This window comes from Chinchilla lanigera, unplaced genomic scaffold (genome assembly GCF_000276665.1).
Source record: "Chinchilla lanigera isolate Chin_1 unplaced genomic scaffold, ChiLan1.0 scaffold00028, whole genome shotgun sequence".
NCBI lineage: Eukaryota > Metazoa > Chordata > Mammalia > Rodentia > Chinchillidae > Chinchilla > Chinchilla lanigera.
In genome coordinates, this window is record NW_004955429.1 from 10162393 (window position 1) to 10181212 (window position 18820).

General features: G+C 37.6%; 1 protein-coding gene across 1 annotated transcript in view; it reads right to left on the reverse strand.

Annotated features, from left to right (window-relative positions):
• The window catches only part of Mrc1 (mannose receptor, C type 1), a 93144-nt gene that overhangs the window by 22995 nt on the left and 51329 nt on the right, over positions 1-18820 (reverse strand). The window contains exons 11-21 of the mRNA XM_005386959.2: positions 16757-16905; positions 14586-14785; positions 11949-12076; positions 11379-11466; positions 10070-10214; positions 7190-7231; positions 5769-5932; positions 4731-4804; positions 3053-3153; positions 2271-2416; positions 1781-1895 (exon numbers count right to left, since the gene is read on the reverse strand). Coding sequence (XP_005387016.1) covers positions 1781-1895; positions 2271-2416; positions 3053-3153; positions 4731-4804; positions 5769-5932; positions 7190-7231; positions 10070-10214; positions 11379-11466; positions 11949-12076; positions 14586-14785; positions 16757-16905 — 1352 coding nt within the window. The remainder of the gene's footprint in view (positions 1-1780; positions 1896-2270; positions 2417-3052; positions 3154-4730; positions 4805-5768; positions 5933-7189; positions 7232-10069; positions 10215-11378; positions 11467-11948; positions 12077-14585; positions 14786-16756; positions 16906-18820) is intronic.

Below are 18820 nucleotides of genomic sequence, written 5' to 3' on the forward strand. Positions count from 1 at the left end.
TATTTATTTTGGTTTTACTTTGTTCCTTAAATAAAATGGTAACTTATGCCTTTTCCCTGACTGGAAATAAAATGTGGAAAAGCTCTACCTGCCAATAGTCAGCACTGACTTTTTTTTTTTTTACTGCCAACAACCACAATAAGAGCTCTGCAACATGTGTGTGTGTTGCCAGGAATAATGTTATTTTATCTGAAAATTGTTTCCTTCTGCACCTCTATACTACCCAGGTTCTAATTTTGTTATGCCAGGAATCAGCGCTTTGTGGTTAAGAGAGGAAATCAACGACTGTGTTTCTCTGCTGGGTAGCTAAGCCCCAAAACTGTGGCAGGCCAATCAGAGAAATAGGAACATTCTATTCCTGCCTTGTGCGCTATGGTTTGACTCTGTTCTTTCAGTGTGCGGCATGTTGTTGAACTTGTCAAAGGTTCTTAGTGAAAACTTCGTTAGTTTATCGCACAAAGTGTTCTAAACGTGACAGTATTTATGAACACTGGGGAGAGCACTATGAAAATTTCTAGTCTCTTTCTTATACTTTTTGGGATATACCATTTTGGGTAGTACAGGATTTTGCAGGTCAAAGAACCTTAGAACAAAAGAGAATTTGCAGTTTATATTTCTTCTACAACATCCTCATGAATTTATACCCACGATAAACATCTACTGAACACCTTTTCTACACCGTGCTCCAGCCACCCGTGGCTCTACAGTATCCCTTTGAGCACCTCCTGTTCAAGTATCTGCACAGTTCCTTCCTTACCTCCCTCACCATGCAGCTCATCTAGCTATTAGAATGACCTCTCATATTGAGCCTAAATCTAGTATTTCTCTGTAACTGCCCCTCAATAGGCTTCCTTCTGGGATCACACCTGAAGATCATTTCAAAGTCTACTTCCTGTGCGTGCCAAACTGTTTAAGCAGAGGATCTTTGTTTTTTTGTTTTTTGTTTTTCTTCTGGTACCAGGAATCGAACTCACAGCCTTGCTCTTGCCAGGCAGGTGCTTTGCCGCTGAGCTAAATCCCCAGCCCCAAGCAGTGGGTCTTTGACCTATAATTTGCTTGCAGTTGTTTCCTAAGCCTTCCTCAGTTTAGTCTGAATCACCTGTAGTTGGCCACAAATTCAAATCACAAATTTAACTAAATAGCTACTGCCCCAAAGGTGGCCCCAAGACACTATGCAAAAGTGGTAAGTGCCCTTCTGACAATAAATACATCGCACTTTTACAATCTGCTGTAGGGACAGGGCAAGATTTCTCATCAGTGCTCTTCATAGGTCTCGCTTATCTTGCGGTTTTATAAAAAATGCTCTTCCGAATTTGAATATTTATCAGTTTGACTGTATCATAAATTATATGGTCAGCTGACTATAAAAAGAATAAATGTGAAGTCAGCCATTTTTCGTTGTGTTCCTACCTCTACTCTTCTTTGACTCTGGGAAATGAAGATTTAGTGGAAAGAGGCGAATGCAAGCTGGCCAGACTTAGGTTTAATCCCCAAACCCACTTCTTAGGGGGTAAGTTGCCTGACTCAAGTCTCTCCAAACACTGTTCCCTCTCTCAGGAAATCAGGGAACAATTCCTGCTTTGTAGCGTTGCAATGAACATGGGAAAGAATTCTACAGACAGAGCCCAGCAAATTGTGTCTAAAATTGAACAAAATCATTTCTCATAAGTGATTTTTTTTGCTTACACTAAACAAGCAGTTGTAGTCAGCAATGTCTTACCATGTTAAGGGCAAACACACACATTGCAGTTCATCAGTGCTTGGAGGACGGCCCACATACCTTGCTCCCTCTCATTGAGTATGGAAACCAGATTCCCTTTCAATCCTATGCAAGCTTTTCGTGCCTCCTGCCAATTTTTTCTCTCTTCTTCAACAAATCCAAAGATTTTGTAACACTGAGATGGAATTAAAAAAGCAAGGGTTAACTAAAACGGAAAAGTTGACTCTAAGGAAATTAAATTATTCAAGACAAGTATAGGTAAATATAAATTTTCGCACGACCAAATAGCAACTTTAACAATGAAGTTAGCTTTATGACTCACAGACTTTCTTTGCTAAATTTTAGTCTCCCTCGAGATAAAGATTACAACTATTTGGATAATATCTCAAATACGCTTTCAATTTCCAGTGAACATTTATCATTGGAATCTCCACTTACTCTTGCCCCAAATTCCCCAAAACGTTGAGCAAAAGTTAAGCTGAAAGATTTTCTCTGTCGCACTCCACACTGATCAATGCCAAGACTGTGACTACTTCTCCCGGTATAGTACCTTGTTGTTATAAAAGTTCCAACCATCCTTACAGCCACCTGGGGTTGGGGGTGTGGTGGGTCCTTCTTGGGTGGTGTTAATGCTGCTGTTGTGTCTCTCACATATGAAGGTATTTGGATAACCACAGTTAATGTCATTCCACAAGCCTGGCAAAGAGCAAAAGAGTTAAATTTCACTTACATGCCTATCCTTAAAAAACCTTGAAGCTATGTATTTTGATTGTGTAAGGATTCTCAAACATAGTTTAGAATGCAATCAAACTTTACTTTTTGTACCAGTGACTAGAAAAATCCATGCTATTTCTTTAGAGCTGATAACTGTTTAACTCTACAAAGAGATTTCTATGAACCAAGCATATACTTTCTGCTGCAGAAATATTTCTAGTTAGTAATCACTGGTAAGAATAATATAATAATACCTAAGCGTCTCGTCAGTTTTAGATGCATTATCTCATTTAATCTTCTCAACAGATCAGCTATATCATTATTCCAATTTTATAGATTAACAAGAAATTGGAGAGAAAGATCAAAGTGATGATAAAAGTATTCTAAATATTTTCCTCAAGAACTTGAAAAAAAATGTTACAGGATTTGGGAAGAATTGAGAATGCTATGTCTTTTATTAAGTTAATGGTAAGCATCCTTAAAATTGAACAGTTAAGCTGCTGAAATCAGAATTCTCTCTTTGTGACAGAAATGTACAATTTTTTGCTCTTAGCCTAAGACTGTAGGAAATGACACATCACATCACAAAGCACATTCAAGAATTTATGTGTTGTCTACCTGAATCTGTGTATAAGGTTACACAGTTTTCATCATCATTTGCAAAATTGGGTTCACCTGGGGCCCAAGACACATAATCCACTTTGGTTCCATCCATCCAACTGGAAAAGAAAATGCAAGAATTTTACCAAATTCCAGTCATTAAAAAGAACTGGCTGCAGCATAGAAATGGGAAAGGGCCAGTCAGTTAAGATGACAGGCACACAGGACACGAAGCAAACAGAAGAGGGAACCTACAGGAACCAACAGGAAAACCCCAAATGCGTGTACTCTGGGTGCACCCCTGGGCTTTGTCTTTAAAAGTAACCAACTCACGCCTTTGGTCCAGTTTACAGATAATTCCAAATCACATTTAATCTTGAAAAATATCACTTGTCTTTGTTTTCGGATATCATCAACCGTCAGGAAATCAGCCACCAGCAGAGAGATATGAATACTAACTATTGGTCGGCCTTCTGCTGTCTCCTTGGAAGAAACTACCTTCAGTCCTGAAGTAGGAGAAGCAGTGGAGATCCCAGTGACTCTAGAAGTGGACCAGAAGCCAAAACCCTTCCATGGTCCTCTTAGGCATGACTCCACATAACCAAACCACCACAGAGAGACAGAAAATATTGAGTTTCTCATTGGGCCCACTCTCTGACTTCTATGTTGATTCAGGTTTGTTCTAAGGTAGACGGGCCAATGTTTATTTTCATAAGTTATAGAAATTCAGAGACTGGGAGAGGTGAAAGGAAAAGAGATCACCAAATATGACTCTTTCAGTTTAGAGATGATAAAACGGGTTGCTGTCCAAAGAAAATCAAATGCTCCTGTTCTTTAGAAATAGCAAGCTTGATTTAGGTCTCCATTGCTCAAAGATGGCCATAAAAGTCCCGTGAAATGTATGTGGCCAAGACATTATGCACGAGCCCCAAGGACCTCTCTGCTCTTCGAATTCAGGAAGAACATGTGTATTCGTAAATGAGGAAAGAAACCTCAAAAATGTACTAATTGTCTCCCTCTTTCCTTGCTTTTTCTGGCCCTTGTATTTAATAAAAAGCAAAATAATCATTCCTTTGAAGGAAAGTGCACTTGAAACCAGAGGTGCTAAGCAATGACTGACGTAACAGGAAAGGGTCCTTTGGGTCTAATATCTATGTTCGTCTAAACCAGGTCATAGCTTTTAAAATAAATTCAGGATCCCTATCTATCTAATACATCTTCTTATCTGACAATTTACTGCTAAGGAAGGATATCCTAAATCAAAGACAGGTGATATTTTGCACAATCCAACTTTGAATTGTTTAAGAATTATTAATATTGCTAGTCCCTTTCTTGGTATCTTCCCTAGGTATAAATGCCCTAAGATCAATGTGATTATGAAGCATACCTAAAATGCACCAATAAACTTAATTTTTAAAAAAACAGGAAAGATAAAGAAAAAAATATTTAAAAGGGTTATTTTCAATTTTTTTTAGAGCTTCTTTCTCAGGGTGAGAGTGCTATCTATAGCTATACCACCCTGGATGTACCAGATCTCATAAGCTAAGCAGGGTTAGGCCTGGTTAGTGCATGGATGGGAGACTGAGAATGCTGCAGAAGTTCTAAAATGTGTTCCCCAAAGCAAAAGCTTCAAAGTTACTCAGTATTTTCAGATCAGTTTGTCCTAAGCAAAAGTGTTTTGGTTTGATTTACTTACATAAACGTCTTATCCAAGCTGATTGATAAACCAATAAAATACGCTGACACTGACGGTGCACCCTTTCTGTTTACCTAGAATACAAAATTTTATCTAGTTTAATTTATAACCACATAATAAGCAAGTTCTTAAACAAAATCAGTGCATTAGTGAGACTACCTATTTGTAAACTTTTCTAAGGATGAATGCATGCAGAAATATTGTATATGCTAAGTTATGTTCTTCATAAAAATAAAAAGGTGTACATAATTTAACATACATTTATGAAGCAAATACCTTAAATTGTTCTCTATAATATCAAATGCTTGCAATAGGTATCGAAGGCACCCCCTTCCAAAAAGCAAGTAGCTAGTGAGGATTATGCATCAAAAGAAATATTTTTCACCTATAGGGATTTAATATATAATATAGGTTTTAAATATGTAAATTAGTGCAGAAATGTATTTTAGGACACACCCTGAGAATTTCAAAGTAAGATAAGTTAGACCACACAATCATACCATTGTAATTAAATGAATTTTTTTTTCTGGCAAACAATAAGAATACTGTAAAGATTTTTAATCAAGAAGATACTCGTTCAAGTACCCTTAGAAAAAATAAATTAGACCTTCAGTAATAGATGACAATTTTGGTACAACCAAGGAAGATTTTTATATGAGTAATCATGCTATACTATGTATTAGCCAATGATCTGATCCAACAAAACAGGTATTTTAATTAATAATGAAGCTGTTTAATATACAAAGGGTCTCTGATTGATATAATAATTAGTTAAGAATTATAATCTTTGAACAACAAATTAACTCAAAGCCATCACTATGGATCCTTCCAAAGCCCAGATTATTCTGCCCTGAATATCCAAACCGTAAGGTATCTTTTACCGTTCTTCAGGCATTCACATCCATATCTCTGAGTTTGGGAGACTCAGCTTTAGCACATAGCTAGAAGTTATGTTAGTCTAATTATATTAGACTGCCAACTGCAGGCACTGACTATGTTTATAACATGTCACCATCCCATTCTTAACCACATTCTTACATATTTCCATAGAAACTTCTTTTCGCTTTCACTTTGAACAGTAACCAGATCACCAAAATTCTTCTTGCAAAAAGCTCGTGCATTTTCCATGCTTTCCTTCTCTTTGCTAAAATAATACTGGGACTCTTTGTAAACAACCCACCCATCTTCAGTGACTGGAGGATCTGAAAACATAATGGGAAAAAGTGATGAGTGTTACTTACATTAAAACAAAAATCAGACATGGACAGGGTAACTATGTCAAAGAGCTCAGAATGAGGAAAATGTCGATGCCGAATACAGTCTAACTTGCTTCAGGCCAAATACCTACTTTCCACAACCCTGTTAAAACCAGCCAGCTTCTCTTCCCAATCAAGCTCCATGTGTTCATATTGGGTCAAAGAATTCCCAGTATTACTTTAGTCAATCAAATAGCACAGCTGGAAAGATTTACATATGTGCACCCATGATGTCCGAGGTCCTACAGATGAGAGCTGTGGGAAACTGGGTTCACTTGTCTTACAGATGAACTGGGAACTTTAGAGAACTGGAGAACCAAGGAACTCACACACGAAGGCTTCTTCCAAATCATGGAATTCTAGGGTTCTAGGCTGTGGAAGCCTAAGGACCCTCAAGGACATTCTGAATCTAATCCCTGCCATCTGTGAATGTTATCTCATCGTGAAGGCAACTCTGTAGATGCAATTAAATTAAGGATCTTGAGAAGGAGAGATTGTCCTGGATTATCTGGATGAGCCCTGAATGCTCCTCCAGTGTGTTTGTGGAAGGACAGAGGGAGATTTGACTGTGTCAGAAGCAATATGACAACTGAAGCAAGATGCTGCATTCCTGGTTTTAAAGATGGCGGAAGGGACCGTGAACTACCTTTGCAGATTTAGCGGCTCCAGAAGCTGGTGAAAACAAGGTAACAGATTCTCCTCAGAGTCTTTCAAGGGAGCATCATTACACTGATATTTGGATTTTGGCCTAGTGAAACTGAGTTCAGATTCTGACTTCGAGAACTGCCGGGGAATAAATGTGTACTTTTTAGGTCTCCCTGTTGGGAGATTGGTTACTGCAGCCACTGGCCATTTGTTAGGAAGAGGAGCCTAGCCCGTGCATTGCATTCATAGATCCATGGGACGTTGTACTAATAGGTCTTCTGTTTCTGTGGGGGGGCTTCTCTCTGGAGAGGACAATCCAACCTTTCACAAGATTCTCAAAGTATTAGGAACTTCTCTCCACCTTCCTAAGAATTAGTTTTCCATTAAGATAGGAAAGGGGAGGGCGCTGGGGATTTAGCGCAGGGGCACAGCGCCTGCCTGGCAAGCACAAGGTCGTGAGTTCGATCCCTGGTACCGGAGGAAAATCCAAAAAAAACAGATAGGAGAGCGGAGAAAAAGACAATTCATACAGCGATCAGAAAATACAGAAACACCTACTTTCTTGCGGAGCTGGTGTTGGCTCTGGATTTGGTGTTTTTCCTGTAAAACGAGAGAAAATTAAATATAAATGTGCTCCAATCCTTACATTTTCATGGGTCAAAACTGCTAAAAATTTTTACCATCCACCAGCCAACACACACACAGACTCCTACTCACTTATGCTGTGGGGGGAGGAGTAACGGAAAAGGAATTAGAAATTAATATTTAAACAAATTATGTACAATAATAGCCAGCAGAATTTGGAAGGCAGTTTGTAGACACAAGTAGTATCATATAAAGGAGAGAGGACATGAGCTTTAGAAGCAGGAAGCTGATCTCCAAATTCAAAGCCTGGATATAAGTTGTTTAGCCTTCATTTTCTCAGCTACAAAAAGGGATGAGTAAAATGTGTAAATACGGTAAAATACATTATATGGGTTGTAGTTGGTATGTAGCAGGTGCTCAATAGAGATGAGTTTTCCACAGACTAGAGGATGCAGAAATGACCCAAAGCACATTTAGCTGCTTGGTCTGTGACAAAGGGACCAAAAACATAAGCTGGAGGAAAGATAGCCTCTTTAATATATGGTTCTGGGAAAAGTGGCTACCCATATGTAGAAGATTAAATCTAAACCTATATTATTCAACATGTACTAAAATAAAATAAAAATGGATCAAAAATCTAAATATTAAAACAAATAATCTGCTGGAAGATAAACCAAGAAAAACTCTTGAAAATCTAGGAATGGGCAAAGACTTTCTGAATGAACCTCAACTGCAAAAACAAAATAAAATAATAGTGCTTAATAACATCAAGAATCAACAAATGGGATCATATCAAATTAAAATCTTCAGCACAGTGAAGGAAACAACCGAAAGAGTGAAGAGACAACCTACAGAATGGAAAAACATTTTGCCACCTACTCCTTGACAGAGGACTAATATCTAGAATATATAAAGAGCTCAAAGGAATTAGACACCCTCAAATAAAAGACCCAATCAAAAAATGAGCAACTAAAATGAATAAATGCTTCTTGGAATAAGAAGGACAAATGACCAATGTATTAGAAAATTCAAACTCTCTGGCCATTACAGGAACACAAATTAAAACAACATAGATTTAATCTTACTCCTGAAAAAATGGTAATCATCCAGAAACCAAAGAATAATAAATGCTGATAAGGCTGTAGGGCAAAGGGAGCCCTTCTACATTTTGGGGGGTAATGTAAACTAGTACACATACTATGGAAATCAGTATGGAGATTCCTCAGAATACTAAAAGTAAAAATTTCTTTCGACCCACCTAGTCCCCTTGAAAGGTATATTCCTAAAAGAGTTAATGACATCATCTTACAGTGGTTCATGCACACCTATATTTATAGCAGCACAGCTCGTAATTACTAAATGTTGTAAGCATACTATGTGTCCACCAACAGATTACTGGATAAAAAAGTGGTATTTATACACAAGAAATATAAATTTGAGTCATCTGTAGGAAAATGGGTGCACCTTGAGACCATAATATTGAATGAAATAAATCAGGCACATAAACTTAAATATGCCATGGTTTCTCTCATCTAAGAAACACAAAGTATAAATAAATTAAAGACCAAAATAAAAGATGAAAAACAGGAAGCAGGGAGATAGATCTTTTGTAAATGGGAAGGGAACCAAGATCCTGATGGAGGAGGGAGGGAGCAGGGATGAGAACATAAAAAGAATTAAGATGTGTTATGTACCTGCTCCCAGTCCCCATGATGAATGTAATCATTATGTTCTACATACAAGCACTAATAAAAGGAAAAATGTAAAAAGGACACTAGTTTTCCAGTCAGACATTTTATAATTAGCTGTGAATTTACTTACAATTTCCTTATTTGAAACTACTCCATGTGTACCCCTTGTTCATATAACACAAGTATATTTTCTTCAAAGAATCTTATTAAATGCATGTTTCAATAAAATTTAAATAAAATAATTTCCTTTCCAAGTGGTTAATAATATATCTAGATTTTGTTGGACTCTGATTAAAAATGCTCAGGTTACCTAGCTTTGGGCTTAATGTATTAAACATCTGCAAGAATACAGAAAAACTACAAATAATACAAAAAGTTTACTATTAGTCATTGGTGGTTAAGGGAGCTTTTTAAAAACTTGGGCTCATTGGAGAAGGAATAAGGAAAGGAGGAAGGAAAATATGCGGACAGTCTGCAGGAGGGCCGGACAGTGCCTCTCAGTAGAGTGACGGTGGATACAGTTCCCCAGCACCAGAGGGCAATGCAGTTCCCTTTATCTATTTACAGCGGAGAAAGTTATCTGTATGTCTTGTCCAAGGATAGGTTTGTTTATTTGCTTGTTTTTCATAACCCAAGGTCCTGAATTCTCTGACCCTGATGCTTGACCTGGCTACATAGAATTTGCATAACAAGGTGGGTCTAAAAGCACCGGGAATCTCCAGATGGTGTTTGTTCATAGCATTGAACATTTGTTTCAGAAATCCATACTTAAAATATTCAGGCTTGGCAAAAAGTTTAATTAGCTGATAACTAATATAGAAGTCCAGAAAGTAAAAATTCCAAAACAGACACTGCATTGCCTTTTCCTGATTCTGCTTTACAGGGCAGGACGAGCCCTTCCCATCCAATCCTGCCACGGCAGACCCTGAGCCACGAGGGCAGCTGCTCGTGGGAACAATGCTAGTGGATGTGACTCTTGTCTAGAATTCTGGGGTGGCCTTTTGATCTTCTGTTCCTTTGGAACATTTATCTGTGCTTAGTGACTTCCCTCTTATCCTGTGAAGTGACTGTTATTTTACTTGTTTCCAATAATAAAAGTAAAATACTGGGATGCCAGGACGGTTTTCCAATCTGAGAGGAAGAGGAAGATAGGCGACTATACCTTTTTGTATCTGACAAATCCAGTTGTTCAGATGTTCACAGTTAATGTCATTCCAGTTCATACTAGGGTCACCTTTCATCTCACCGCAGTATTCAACGTTATTATAATTATTGGGTTCCCCATAAGCCCAGTTTTCATAAATAACCTGCGGTAGAAACATTATGCTTAATTTTAGCCAAAAGCCAAGAATCAATATTCTAGCAGAAATACTAAATTACAATTGTTATCGTATATGTCCGGCGAATGCCAATCTCCTACTGGAGCAGAAAAAAAGATATGTTTGCATTTTTTTCACCCATTTACCTTTTTTTCACTGTAGCTTTGCTTTGAAACAGTTTATGAACACGGGTGGCAAAAAAACATCTTTTACTACATGGAAACTTTTTAGCTGAAGAAGGTAGACAACTGGTTATTACAGCATTTTCTTTACTCTCATTAAATAGAACGGATTCAAGCACCACAAAAGTAGAATTTATATATAGGAAAACTTAGCAAGGGTTCCACTTCTTAGTATTGGACGTGGCTAAATTGCCAACTCATCCTTAAGGAGTAATATTTCAGTGTCTTTTCTGGAAGATTTCGCTTTACTACATAAGTCAGATAAAGAAATACAATTAATTCTTCTTACAGAAGAAAAAGACCTATAAAATGTTGCTAACAAAGCTGCCAATAGCAGACATCATGGAAATTTTCAGTGTAAAATCAGAGGCTACAGAGTTTTGGGCTAAGTATCATGGTCTATTTTATAGAGATCTAAATATAAAATCCAAATATTAATGGAGCCATCAAATAGACCATCTTCCCACATGCCTTGAAAAGTTGCTGGTGGGTTATAGAAGAAGGCAGAACTGAAATTATACAAAATCATTTCCTGTGATGACCACAGCAGCTAAATATTGCTGGCAGTGCCATAACTTCTCATTTCTCCAATTCTGGGAATAGAGAAGTTTAACAAGCCCAGACAGTTACCAGTGGGATTACCACGAGTTGTGCCTACTTGTACTGATCTAGAAAAGGCTAGAACATGCTCAGTTTTGGAGAAGTGTAACCTCCTATGTGCCAATTTTGTACAGAATGAAAATATTTTAGATAAACTACTAGGATAAATAGTTTTTCATCCAGGCAGCCATAGCTACACTTTGGGTAAGCAAAACTAAATGAGGTAATGGCAAAATAGTAACCCTAAATTCATGTTTATTTTTAAAGAAAGCTATCATAATAACCTGTCTTACAAAAAATTGATTAAACCAAAAGATAACAAAAATGAATGCATGATATAGAAAATAATATGTTAAATCAAATTACTCACCGGAGAGCCAGAACTCCAAGTGAAGCCTTCTGAACTACCGCCATATGTCAGTCCCAACCAGAACGTCTCATGATAACTTCTAGTGCTCCTGCAAAACATAACGAGGACATATGCTACTGCATGGATCAAGTTTGGTCACCCATAAGAATCAACCAGAATTGAAAGTTGCCTCCAAAACAAAATTAGATAGTACAGAAGTAAATCGATTTAACAACTAAAAATAAAATGCAAAAGATGTACATTTTGTTACAACCCATAAATTTCTTGACAGTGGGTCTCTGCTTCAGAATAAATTAATTGTAAAGCACTGGAAGATATTCATCCATTCACTCTACAAATATATAATGGGTATCTTTTACCTTTACTGAATAATATATTGATGGATTTATGTGTATAATGTTAAAGAATACTAAACTCAAACTAGATCAAAAAGGGTCCATGGATTTAAAATATGATGCAGGTATTCCAAGAAGCATCCTGAACCAACAATTTCAGAATATAAGTATTTTCTTAATATCATTCACACCGAATAGGTAAAAGAAAGAAGTGCTACGTGGAAAAGATATTTACGTTATCAATCTCCATATTGCTTGCAGTTCATCTTTATTCTTGATAGCAGCTAGCTCTCCACCCAGGGCTCTACAAAAATCCCGAGATTCAAACCACGTTTTCTTCTCATGTTTTCCTTTTGCAAACAGCTAAAGATGATATGATTTCAGAAATTATTTTATATACCATAGCTTATCAAATCAGAAGAAATAATCATTTACTTTAGGTGAGATTTCATTGATAGAAAAGCAGAGCACTGTTCTGGCCTCAAACAATGCAATTCTCTTGATTTGAACTCAATTTATTAGCAGCTATTTGGGTTGCAAAACTCAAGAGGATGGTTTTTTTTTTGAGAAAACCTCACAAAATAAAAGAGAAATGAGATCAAAATCTTAGAAACTGTAGGCATGTGGATTAGGTCACTAGCTCATTGTAAAAGATAAGATTCATTTGGATAAGTGTGGAGAGTAGCCTTGAAATGCAAAATAAATAAATAAATAAATTTTTGATAAGGAGAGGACAAACACAAATGAGGGATATTTTTGGGGAACATGGCCCTCCTAAAATTGTGCACAGTTCATTATCTTGTTTAGCTTAAACAATGAATGATCTGGCAATCTTTCCACACACAATGTTCTTCAAAAACAGACTGCCTTATCTTTTCTTACAGTTGCACATTTCTGGAAGCATTGGAGCACACCCAATGACAGTCATCTAGTACAAACGGGTTATAAGCTGAACTAACTTTAATGGACTTCATAATTTAGAGACTATATCCTATTATCCAGAAGACTGCAAATAGAACCGTAAGTGGAATTTACAGTGACATTCTGGTACATACCCATCAGTGTCAAACTGTATAGGAGTTAATCACCCCCATCAATTTTTAGAATTGTTATTCATTTTTCTTGTGAATCACGGCCCCCACCATCTTAGGCTTGTGGAAAAAGGGAATTTGTTTCCAATGGACTATGGCTACCAGGTGATAACTAACGCAAGACAACTTTGACTTTGAACTTATGTGAATTTGACTTGGGCTATCTGATCAAAGGTGTCTGAGCAAGTTTGCATATCAGTAGCTCCCAAGACTCCTATAAGTACTTCAAGGCACTAGATTTTGATATGAGATTTTGTTTCCTTAAGTAAATTTATTTCCAGCTGAATTTTGTTAATTTTGAACATCTTGATATTTATAAACACAGCCGGCATGTTTTCAAACCAATGCTACCCAAGCAACCTCTGAAACCATGTAGCTTCCAAGGAAACATGTATGTTGTTCTGTTGAACATCCACCTGAATACTGTCTACAGTGGAATCACCAGGTGACTTTCAAGCTGTAGATATCTCTGCTTCTCCTCTCAAATAACTGTGATAAACTTCCCTAGCCTACCACCCTGTGGGGAAGGAGTACATATAAGATGAATCTGGTTTTTGTTCAGTGATGCAAGATTTCCAGAGGTACTGGTAAAAATACCTGACTTGCTTTGTGTTAGTTTTCTGATACTCTACTTACAAAATCCTTTATTTCTTAGCCCAATATATTCCCTCCTGCATAAATTATGCTTTTAACTCTAATTGGACCACATCAACTAAATATAACCTTCTTCAGTTAGAAAAGACTATACAACTTCAATCTGAAACAATTTCTTTCCTTCTTATTTTTCTGACCCTCACAGCTGGGGATTGAAGTCAGAGCCTTGAACAGGCCAGCAAGTGCTCTACCACAGAGCTACATCCCTCAGCCCTCATGAAGGCTCTTCATTGGTCTTGATAAACTATCTCAAAAGGTGTGGCATGGCCGTATGCTGTCCAAAGAGATGGAGTAGAAGAGATCCTGAGAGCAGAACAGTACCAGTAATCACTATATACATTTCTGTATTCAGCTAAATCTTTTTTAGGGAAGACATGACGTATAAGACAGAGAAACAAGACCCAAATCCTTAATGCATTGGAGTTTTTGTTTGCTTCTGCTTTTGCTTCTATTTTTGTTAGGCTGTTTGTTTATTTTGGTGAACTTGATTGCATAAAGAAGAAATTCATAGCCCAACCTAAAAATACAGAAAATAATAGAATATTGAATTGTCACTTCAGGGGCATTGAGAGGCCATGTATCTCTAACCTGTCAATGCCTTTATCTCCCATCATCATGATCACTGGTGGTTAAATTAGAAAAATGGTGCATTTGTTCTAGAAAACCTATGTGGCTTTGTAGATTGTTAATCAGTTATGTGAGTTACAATCTTGGGTTCCAAAAGCAGCACAAAAATGAGATGCAATAAGATAGCATAAGGGAGAGCAAAATTCTTCATGAAGATGGAAAGACTTAGGAGCTCAGAATAGAAATAGAAGCTCTGGGAAAAAGGAGAGAAAGAGGGAGGAGGTGACGATGACAGTCCAGGCGAGGAAGACTGTGAGCTGCAGTTTCTTGTTCATTATTTTTGTTCTTCTAAATGCAACGGGTCCTTAGAATCCCACCAAGGAACCCTTGAAAACAACTGGTGTCCAGGCACTCTCCAGACCAAGAAGGCCAGTATACAATCTCTCCGGCGGGAGTCCACAGAACAGTGTGTGCTGGTTTTGCTTGTTTTTAATTCCTTAGGTGATTCTTAGGGATGATAGGTAATCAGATTCTTCATTAGCTCAGTAATTGACACTTACCTTGAAACACGAGCTTGTTTTTGTGGTGGTGCCCCAATCCTCTGGGCATTTGGGTTCAGGGGTTGTTGTGGGCTCCGGTGGGCGAGTTACTCCTTCTGCCCAGTGCTTGCAAACAAATTTTGCCTTTTGATCACATTTCAGAACATCCCATAATCCCCCTGCAATCCCAGTCTTCATGGCGACACAACCTGCCTTTCGCCCTGCATTAAACGTTAAACACACAAAGTAGAATTCACTCAACAGGTGCTCGCTAAGGGTTATGGTTCACATAGAGAACATGCCCCAAAGCCTGTGCCCTCAAACGTGAGGCTTTTGGAAGGTAATCGGGTCGTGGGGGTGCTATGCGCATCAGTGAGCTCATCTACTAATGAGTTCAGCTGCTGACTGTGCTGTCAGGAGCTGGGACCTGGTTGGAGGACCGTCCGTGGGGGTGTGACACAGGAGGGTATATCTCCCTCTCGCGTCCTCCTTTCTCTTGCTGCTTTCTGGCCACCATGCTGTGGGCATTTTCTTCCACCAGACCCTTCTACCACGCGCCTTCTGCCTTGGAGCCAGCCAACTATGGTCTGCAAAAAATGAGCCAAAATAACCTCTTCTCCTTTGCGTTGGGGGTATCAGGGATTTTTGTCCCAGCAATGAGAAAGTGACTAAGATGCTGAAGGCCTACCATGCTCACAGGAGATAGCTCAAAGCTGAGTAAGACAGTGTGTGCTAACATCTGCGCACAACGAGAAAACTACAAGAAGCTACTGCACTGCTGCAGGTGGTGTGTGCTTTTCAAACCATGCGTGGCTTTTGTTTGTGTGGTGTACACCCCAAACTGAATTATGATATCAAGTTAGGGATTTTTTAGAATAACATTTTGTATTTCTAACATCTGGCAGAGTGTCCCACACATACGCATTTAAGAGACAGTATTTTTAGTATGATGATCAAATCAGTCATAATGGTAAAAATAGTGATTTAATGGAATTTCCTTCTTCCTTCCTGCCTGCCTTCCTCCCTTCCTCCTTGTGCTCCAGTTTGATATATTTTTTTTGTTCCCTAAGGACATTCCAGGATTCATCTCTCAGAATCCAACTGCTGAATCAGCAACAGAGGCAAAGTAAAGCTAGAGAATGAGAATTATCAGATTTTTTTAAGGTATGCGTTCAGTTCTTAATATGGTACTCAGTTATTTTAAAAATTATCTAAAATTTTAGTATTTTTGATAACATTTAATAATTTAATAATTAAACAAGAATCACACTGTTCAGGTTATTGATATATTTCACTTACTGAAAGCTGAGAATACAAATGAAAATAACTCCTAGAGATGAGGAAATATTAGGCGAAATTGTAAATTCCTACTCGTGGGCTATTATTCCTTTTTTAGCTTTTGACCCAGGTACAATGAAATAATTTCCTACGAAGAATATTGAATTCTCTGGATGTTATCATATTGAGTGATGTATATGCCATTGTAAAAAGAAGACAATTTTTCAGACTCTATTTCAGAAATTGCTTATAGCCTCTAATCATGGCAGACAAGTCAAAATTGATAGCTGGATGGTTGATGCAAATACAAACAGCACGAGTTTGGTAACTACCTAGTTTAGTCTAAACCATGCTCAGAAAAATTAATCACATAATTTTTTAGATTCCAAATTTCTACATCTTTTAAATGAAGATATTTAAACCTGCCTTCCAGGGTTCTTACAAGGACAGAATAAAACCCAAGGCTTGTAGAGGGTTAAACGCAGTGCTACATTCAAGATAATCAGAATAACAAATTCCACACAAGCACTGCCTTTACCCTGCCCCTCACGGTGGCACTGAAAAGCTTTCTATCCATTTCACATAGTTTTAAGTTTTCAGGAACAAGATGACCTTTTGGAATAATATATGTGACCACTTAGGATTTTATAAATGTTTTTCAAGTAGACCAGAAGCAAATAACTAGCAATTTTCTCTTCCTTTTTTTCCCTTAGAACACTGCAAACTCATTGGGATTTGATTCAAAAATAACGGAAAGGAAAAAAATAGAAATATAAAAAGTTTCTGAAAGCGCAACGAACTTGCATAGCTTAATTGGTTGCACAATGCTTTGGAAAGGTACATCGGTGGGTAATTGCCCTTGCTGAATGGGTGGGCAGGGTGAACACAGCCCTTGGGCCCAGCCCTGCACGTACCTGGCATATCTGCATTCCAGTGTGTGAACTGGACCTCCTCTTGCACTGTCCATTGAAAGGTGCCTTTGACTTGTATATCTGAAAGTCCTGTCCAAAAATATTTTTCAGGCCTCAATCCAACCAAACTAGTCAGGAATGCTTGTTCATATCTTTAAAATAAAAATTAACATTCAACTAGTCTTTAGAAACATTTATATGTAAATTTTCCATGATCAACCTGAAAACTATCTCAGTTCTATGTGCTATGATTTAGTTGGTGATCCAATGCATTATATTCATATGTCATTTCAATTTTAATAATTTTCACTAAAGAAATGAGTTTACAAGGGGAAAATGTCATATACCTGGGCAAATAAAATGATTTAAAATACTCAGATTATTTCTTTTTAGCTCCTTCACCCTCTGTGCTCTGCCTCAAAATCAAAAAGAATTTTTGAAAGCACAGCATAATTTTGAAAACAGCAATTTAAAGAAATTGTTTAAAAACTCAGTCCACTTTTCAAATAAACTAAATGTTCTACTGGATTCTTAATTCAGCAAGGGAGACAATAACACTATCAAGGATATTACAAATGGAATAATCTAATCGATTTCCTCCCCTAAATTTCATATCTCTGCCATGAAACCAAAAACTGTACAAAAGCAGATCCAATTTCTAGAGAGAGCTGGGAGCAGAAGAAGGAATTCTAACACCTATTCTCTCTTTGGATTCTCATCTGTTTAACTTATATAAACTGATGTAAAGTGGTAACAGTACAGTTCAACTAGCAAGATAACCGGGGCGGAAAAGGAAGGTGAAGAGACCTAGCAATACCAGAGCATTTATTTGACCATAGTCTAAATGATTTGATACCCTAAACAGAGTGAACAAACAGCCAATAGATCCAAATACAATTACTTTTCTCAAAAGTCTGAAAATTAAATCTGACAACAGAATTAGTGAGCTCCGCAATACAAATATCATAGAAAACACATAAAGAAAAATAAATATAAAATATAGTGAAATCTTATACATTGTTCTCCAATAGACCAATTATAGCATAGGCCAGAAAATTTCCCCATCAGCAGTTTACCTCCCTTGTTATAAACTAAAAAGTATCTACATTATGATATTTAGATGCGGGCCTTGTATTATGTACATGCTATGAAAATAATGTAAGGTTAGAACAGTTCTTTCATAAAGACTGCACAAGACAAATGTTATATGATGCTCATTTTTGTCAAAGGATTTTTAAAGTCAGTCTTCTAGATTTTTATTGGGCCTGCCTTGAAATGCCAATGAATATAATTTATTATACTGACACTCAACAACCGTTTCCTTCTTCTAATGGACTTTTTCAAGCTTCTTCTAAGTTTCTTCCCTGTCTTATCCAAGGCTTTGCAAAGAGTAGGTGAAGAATGAATAAATAATTCCAAACATGGATGGGACCTTTGAAGTCAAAATCACCTAAAATTTTCTATGTCCATTTGATTTTATAAACCTATCAGTATATTAATCAAGCAAAGCAAAAACATAAGTGGAAGGATGGAAAGAATGAATAAATGATTTAGTGTGATATATATCTATCTATATCTATAGCTATAGCTATAGTTATATATCTCCAGGTATAACTCTGACCTACCTTGTCTGATAGTAAGTAGGTCCTAAGACCCCACCTCCTCAGGGCAGAAGGGTCCTTCCCCATGCTTCAGAGGAAAGAGGACAGCACAGAAAGGCCAAGAAGAATCTCAACTGACAGGCCTTGCAAGGTTTCCCCACCCAAGCTGTTAGAGATCTTGCCCAAGCAATGTTTTATCCACAATAAACCAAAAGGATAGGTTCAGAGAGTTCCCAGACAGCTGAACACATGAGGTACCTGTGGGTCTGTCCAACCAGAGAAGGCATGGGGCCCACACCCCTTCTCCCACACCTCACTCTGTGCATCTCATCCGTATCCTTTACAAGAAACCAGCAAATGCAATGTTTCCCTCACTTCTCTGTGCTCCTCAAGCAAGTTAGCTGAACCCAAAAAGAGGGCCTGGGAACTCCTCTCTAGAGCCTGTCAGAAGCAGAAGAACCCGGGG